The sequence below is a fragment of the Hyperolius riggenbachi genome, chromosome 9 (assembly GCF_040937935.1).
Source record: "Hyperolius riggenbachi isolate aHypRig1 chromosome 9, aHypRig1.pri, whole genome shotgun sequence".
Taxonomy (NCBI): Eukaryota; Metazoa; Chordata; class Amphibia; order Anura; family Hyperoliidae; genus Hyperolius; species Hyperolius riggenbachi.
The window spans coordinates 175,484,661-175,491,910 of record NC_090654.1 but is presented as its reverse complement, the minus strand read 5'-3'; the positions used below and the strand labels follow the sequence as shown (position 1 = coordinate 175,491,910).

Genomic DNA, 7,250 nt, shown 5'->3' with positions numbered 1-7,250 from the left:
AGGCCGCAATAAGCGGCCTTCCTTGTTTTGCTTATATCGTCGCCATAGCGACGAGCGGAGTGACGTCATCGACGTCAGCCGACGTCCTGACGTCAGCCGCCTCCGATCCAGCCCTTAGCGCTGGCCGGAACTTTTTGTTCCGGCTACGCTGGGCTCAGGCGGCTGGGGGGACCCTCTTTCGCCGCTGCTCGCGGCGAATCGCCGCAGAGCGGCGGCGATCAGGCAGCACACGCGGCTGGCAAAGTGCCGGCTGCGTGTGCTGCTTTTTATTTGATTAAAATCGGCCCAGCAGGGCCTGAGCGGCGACCTCCGGCGGTGTTGGACGAGCTCAGCTCGTCCAGACCGCTCAGGTGGTTAACAAAATGTTTTTGCATATCGTATGTTTGTGTACAGATAGAGCATGAACTTCACTAATTTGCTTTTGCATAGAGATACTATCCAAATGGTTTTTCCTTTTTTAGGTTTTAATGTGGAAACCGTAGAATACAAAAATATCTGCTTCACAGTCTGGGACGTTGGTGGCCAAGATAAAATCCGACCTCTCTGGAGGCATTACTTTCAAAATACACAGGTATCTTTTGTCTTAACCTCTTCAGCCTACAGTGTCGTTTCACCTTATGCACCCAATTTTTTCTAAATGCGTTTTAACAGAAATATTAAGGAAAAAAATTGGAAAAATTCATTATTTCTCAGTTTTCGGCCATTATAGCTTTAACATAATACACGCTACCATAATTAAAACCCACATTTTTTTTGTCCCGGTTATTACACCATTTAAATTATGTCCCTATAACAATGTATGGCGTCAATATTTTTTTTGGAAATAAAGGTGCATTTTTTTTAAAGTTACGTCCATCACTATTTAGAAGCTTATAATTAAAAAAATTATAATACTATACTCTCTTTACAAGCATATTAAAAAAAAGTTCAAACCCTAAGGTAACTATTTTGTTGTTTGGCAGGTAATTTTAAATGTAATTATGTGTATTTTTTTTTTTAATGTATGAGTATGTAGATGTAGTTTTACTATTTGGACACGAGGTGGCCAAGTTATTATTATTTTTTTTTTCATCCTGTAAGTGAGCTCTCGCTTACAGGAACTAAAGGGGTGACGTAGGACATAGAAAAATTGCGGTTTTTCAGAGAAAGCCGTCGGTTTTTCTTAGCGGGACATAGATCAATGAATGGGAACTGTATTCCCATTCATTCAGACTTGTAAAAGGAGCTTTCTTGGGTTAGCTTATCTACGTTTTGGAACAATGAGATGTTACCTAGATACAGGTGCTTGTTAAACAGGAATGGAACTTCTCTTCACAGTGCATCCACACATAAAGTTACCAGGTACCTTATATTGTATATAGGGTGGCCATACCTGGGGCTTCTTTTGCAGTTCCTCATCTTAGTCAACCTCCTATCAGTCTTGCTGCCCCCCTTCAAAGCTCTGTCAGAGTAAGTACCGATGCTTTGTCCTGCGTTCTGGGCAAGTGCGGTTCTGAGCCACTTGTAAATACGCATGTCCAGGATGTTGTCAGCTGTTATGCACATGAACAGAGCATGCAAGTGAACAAAGCATACGTCCATCACGGAAGAACAGGGGTGCAAAGCTGCAACACATAGCGGAGGCCAAAGAAGCTGAGGGGCTACAGAGTTTTGGGGACTGACCATCACAACTGTTTTATCTAGCTTTATTTGCTGTGATAGTCATTAGTTGACATAAGGCTTGGTTTAGGCAAATGGCAATCTTGAACTAGTAGTATACTGTATGACAGGATTGGCACAGAGCAGTTTCTTTGCAGTGAAGTGTTGATTATTGGCTTGCAGCTGTTTATCAGTGGTGTTTTGTTTTCTTTCTAGGGCCTCATTTTTGTTGTAGATAGTAACGACAGAGAGCGAATCCAAGAAGCAGCAGAAGAGTTACAGAAAATGGTATGATTTTTGCGAATACCTGTTGTTGTCTGGTGAAAATAACCTGAAGTGTCTCTGAAAAGACAGAGGTGTTAAGACTGCATCCTATACAGCCTTACCACCCATCAGCTCTATGCAGTAAAACTAAGCAGCTCAACACACGGTCTAGCAAATAACTGAGGTTTTGATGGATGTGATATATTGCACAAACAACAATGCAGTTTTGTCTTTTTTAAATGTAACTTTTACTTGGTTCCTTTCCTAATTACAAAATCCAGATCCCGACTAAGTGCATGAATCCAATAAAATCAAAAATTAAGCTCCAAGATGCAAATCCATTTTTTCACACTTGCAGCCTAACTTACATTTTGCAGCTCACAGGCTGCTTTATAGGTGGCACCAGTCTGTACCTGGACTTTTGTCTGTACCTGGAAGTAGGAACCAAGCATGTTGTCGGGAGCATGTCGTTAGCGGTGATCGACCGACGTAGCATAGAGGCAGTGATGCATTACCTGTCCATCAGCGTGAGTCCCCGGTCTGTGCTGACACTTTCTCCGGCTGGCCTGTCTCCTCTGACACTAGTAGAGCGCCCTCTACTGTTTGTACTTCTGCTTGTCACAGGAGGAGACAGGCCAGCCGGAGAAAGTGTCAGCACAGACCGCGGACTCGCGACGGCAGACAAGTAATGTATCACTGCTGGCGGGGGGGAGCACACAGGGGCAGCGAGGCGGCAGCTCCACAGGTTGTGAATCGATTTCAAGCAGAAATCGATTTAAAATCTGTGGGCAGTAATGGGCAGCCAATAGATCCCTCTGATCAGATTCGAACAGAGGGATCTACCTGATGGCATAATCGACCAGTGTATGGCTGCCTTAAGTCCTGTGTGTAACCCTTTGAATGCTGTTCTAGTAAAAAAAAAAATGCTGGTTGTATAAAATATGCTGCAAATAATCTATTAGCACAAAGAAGAAATGCTGAGTTTCATTCCACTTTAAGGCATGCGAGTTGCATAACAATCAAGCTTATTTTTTTATTGTTTTGGCTATACAGTATTCTACTTTTTTTTTTTTTTTTTTTGTTTGTTTTGTTTACAAATTAACAACTTTGCTTTCGACCAATTTAGCTTCAGGAGGATGAGCTGAGAGATGCAGTGTTGCTGGTGTTTGCCAACAAACAAGATTTACCCAATGCCATGGCCATTAGCGAGATGACCGACAAGCTGAACCTTCAGACTCTTCGCAACAGGACTGTGAGTAATGCTGAATGCAGTTACTGTCTTAAAGAAAACCTGAACTGAAAATTAAAAGTTAAAATAAACATACACAGGTCATACTTACCTCCCGTGTGGTCTACTCCTCAATCTATTTTTCCTCTCCTGCGTCCTGTTTGCTCACTGTGATAAATGGAATTCTCAGTCCTCCATTTTGAAAATGGCTATTACCCCATAACCGCTTTCTGGTCAGCACACTGATAAACTGTAACATCACCCACTTGAGCCATAGGGAAACATGGACACATCAGTTCTCCTCTCAGCTGTAACTGACAGCAACTGATATATAACTGACAGCAATTGATATATTTCAGTTCTGACAAAATGTTGTCAGAGCTGGAAGGGATCACTGTAAGAAGAAAATGGTGAGCTTCTGAGAGGAACTGATGGCAAGGTAACTATGTAATGTTCATTTGAAGTTACCTCATGTGTTTATTTTAGATAATTTTACTCAGTACAGGTTCTCTTTAAGGGGCCCATACACTGGTCTATTTCTACAATCGGTTCTATAGAATCTATCAGAAATCTATTCTAACAAAAATATTTTTCCCCATTTGATGTGACGAGATGGAAAATTTAGGTCGATCTGCTGCTGGCAGCAGATCGATGGCCCATAGAGTTGCATTGGATTTAATGGTACAATAATGCATTTAGATAGATTTCCAATAGATTTCATTCTGAAATCTATTAGAAATCTGTTCCTAGTGTGTGGCACACATCAGATAGGACTTGACAGGCATCTGACAGAATTCTATCTGATAGTTGAATCCGCTGCAAATCTATAAGTGTAGTAGGCAAGGTTGTGTGATATTGAGGCTTGTACATGGTATCTGACTACAATGAAAACCATGGTGCCTTTTTTTGCACAATAAGAATGTCACAATTTCAAGGTTGAAGTTTTGAGTTTCAGGATTTACAATCTTGCAACAGTTTCTAGACCTGGCTGATCATATTTTGAGTATAGGCACTTGTAACTTGAAGTCTATATATGAAGCTGTGCTCTTGCTCTTCACAATTTTTTTTTCCCTTTTCCTGGCCTCAGTGATGTAATTTCTAAACTTGCATAATCTTTTTAGTCTGAAACATGAGAAGTCATTCTGTCTTTTATTTCTTGACAAGTTAATTTAGGACTTTTTAAGCTGGCCATACATATGTGTTTTATAACCGCTTCCATCACTAAATATTACACTGGATTTCAGCTAGTATCTGATATAGTATCAATGCCAGCACTAGTTCTGTACTGCTAAATGTAGTACAAAACTGTATAGCCATCCTCCATGCATCACTCTTGGTAAAGAGATTTAAATTGTTAATAGATTTGTTAGATTCAAAGATAGTATTGCACAGTACCACGGAGCCGTTTGTACAAGCGGTTCCAGCTTACTGCGTGAGCGTGCTTATGTAGCTACTGAGCATGTGCGGGTGCAGCTACAGTGTTGCACTGCTTGATATAGTCAGGTCAACCTATATTTTGGTCAAAATCTGTCATTTGCTTTACTGTGACATGTTTGTGATTGCAACTGCCAGGAATGAATTGGCAAAACCTGTGTGTATGACCAGCTTAAAGAGACACTGAAGCGAAAAAAAATATGATATAATGAATTGGTTGTGTACTATGAATAATTACTAGAAGATTAGCAGCAAAGAAAATATTCTCATATTTTTATTTTCAGGTATACAGTGTTTTTTCTAACATTGCATCATTCTCTAATATGTGCAGATTAAACAACACTCAGCATTCAAAATGATTCTTTCAGAGCAGTCTATGAACTAATGACCCCTCCTCTGGCAGAGAAAAAGTAAATAGTTAACTAAACAGTTGAGATAAAAGTCAGAAAACAGCCCTCTCCACGACTTTGAAAGTCGTAGAGCTTAATGGCTTTTGTAAAGAGATAACTGAAGTTTCTTAACTCTTCCTGTACTGGAAACAACTAGACTGATGTATCTGATCTTAATGTTTTATTTCTTAGCTGTACTACACTTACAAATCCTATCATAATTTTTATTTTATTTTTTTTGCTTCAGTGTCTCTTTAAAGGGAAGGTCCAAGCAAAATAGAAGCCTTACCTGGGGCTTCTACCAGCCCCATGCAGCCATCCTGTGCCCTCAGTCACTCACTGCTGCTCCAGTCCCCCGCTGGCAGCTTTCCGACCTCGGAGGTCGGCGGGCCGCAATGCGTACATTTTTACACATTCTCGCTAGTGCAGGAACATTAACACATACATTTTTACGCGTTAGTGGTGCAACGCGTACAAATTTACGCATGACACCACTAATGCGTAAAATGTATGTGTTAATGTTCCTGCACTAGCGAGAATGCGTAAAATTGTACGCAATGCGGCCCGCCGACCTCCGAGGTCGGCAAGCTGCCAGCGGGGGACTGGAGCAGCAGTGAGTGATTATGAGGGCACAGGATGGCTGCATGGGGCTGGTAGAAGCCCCAGGTAAGTTAAACTATTTTATTTTGCTTGGACCTTCCCTTTAAATAATCCTGTCTAAAATTATCTCTGAAGTTAAAGGTCTGTGTTCATTAGCCCGTGTTACTGTGATATCAATAGTGTTTATAAGGATGAACTGGATACTGATGGTTGCTCTTGTCTTTCAGTGGTACGTTCAAGCAACATGTGCGACTCAGGGCACAGGCCTGTATGAAGGACTGGACTGGCTATCTAACGAGCTCTCCAAGCGTTAATAAGGACTGACGTTCAGCAGAGGACAGTGTATAGGAGTGGTCTAGGCTCGTAACATCCAAACTAGTTCTAAAAAAAATGGTTTAAAGAAAAATGAATGGGCAGCAAACACTTTAAAGTCTCCAGATTCTTTTTGTTGCCATTTATTTACTGAGTTTTTGTGTTGCTTTCAGAGCAACGTGGCTAGACTTTAAACAGAAAATAATAAATTCCCCCCTATGTGAAAGTGGTTTCTGGTTTTACTTATTCCCCTATGCCTGGACTTAATCATTGTGCCGCTATAGATTTGAATGCTATGATTTTTATTTTTTTTGTAAGTTTTTTCCCTGAAGAAAAGCATTTAAAATGTCATTTCCAAGTCAATCGCAGTTCTCCTGTGTAAAGTAGAGCTGTTACTTATTGCACACTTTGCAGGCGCTTGCTTAACCCATGTTTTGAAGAAGAGTCCTTGAATTGGTAGACTCCTGTGTGTCATTCCGTAAACATTCTGCTGAATTAAAAAGGTAGCATTCCATAACTATTTATTTCCCATCTACACCACAAGATTTAGTTTTTTTTTTGTTTGTTTGTTTTTTCTTGTGCTCAGGCCAGCGGGGAAATATGAAAACACTATCAGTCTACCTGCACCAATTCTCATTTCTTTTAAACAAGTTGAAAAGCCGGGCTCCTTTTTCACCTATGAGTTTTGGTTGGAGGAGATGTTGGCCTCCGCTGGGCCGAGCGTGCATGCAATAAACCCTTTGCTGGCAGCATGTGGTGGCCACAGGCCGGTCTTACAGCAGAGGGCCTTTGCTTGTTTTAGCTCTCAGCAGATCGTCTCAATTTAGGATATTTTTTTTTATGTTGCTTTTCAGCTTTACTGGTTTTCGCCCATTGTATCATAGTTCTGCGATATTTTATTGTTTATTGGTGAACATATCTTCATGATGAAATTTTTTTTTTTTTTAACTCCTCAGTCTGAACAATTGCTGTTTTTTTTTCTTTATACCCCACTAAGAGTTATTCCTAATAAAATAACGAAAAAAAGTTTCAGTTGCGTATTATTGGAATGAGAGGTTGCTGTCATCAGGTGAAGTATGAATGGTGGGTGGTGATTAGTGATCTACTGGGCTGGAGATCAGGTGTGATCTTGCAAAAAAGTGAATGCTTGCAATCCTTGCCTAGGTAACTGTATTGGACCACGGTGAGGTTTGAATAATATTGGTAAATGAGATTCTATTCTGAGATGAAAACTATAATTTTATGCAAATTCATGCGGGTTAAATTGGGCAAATCAGATGTAATAAGTTGATTTTTATTCCAATACCAAGCTGCATAAAATTTGCAACTTGAAATTAATATGTCTGTGAAGAAGCACAAGTGTACACACCCAAACTTTAACCACT

At 40.5% G+C, this 7,250-nt stretch overlaps 1 protein-coding gene across 1 annotated transcript; it reads left to right on the top strand.

Moving 5' to 3' along the window:
- Window positions 1-427: 427 nt before the first annotated feature.
- On the top strand, window positions 428-6,894 carry ARF4 (ADP ribosylation factor 4). The gene is made up of 4 exons (XM_068253714.1): window positions 428-571; window positions 1,855-1,926; window positions 3,029-3,154; window positions 5,781-6,894. The coding sequence occupies exons 1-4, from the start codon at window positions 443-445 to the stop codon at window positions 5,865-5,867; spliced, it is 414 nt and encodes a 137-aa protein (XP_068109815.1). The 5' UTR covers window positions 428-442; the 3' UTR covers window positions 5,868-6,894.
- The last annotated feature ends 356 nt before the right edge of the window (window positions 6,895-7,250 follow it).

Coding starts and splice junctions, on each gene's coding strand:
- ARF4 (XM_068253714.1), top strand. CDS start 443: ATGGTTTTTCCTTTTTTAGGTTTTAATGTGGAAACCGTAGAATACAAA. Junction 1,927..3,028: donor CAGAAGAGTTACAGAAAATG/GTATGATTTTTG, acceptor CGACCAATTTAG/CTTCAGGAGGATGAGCTGAG. Junction 3,155..5,780: donor AGACTCTTCGCAACAGGACT/GTGAGTAATGCT, acceptor CTTGTCTTTCAG/TGGTACGTTCAAGCAACATG.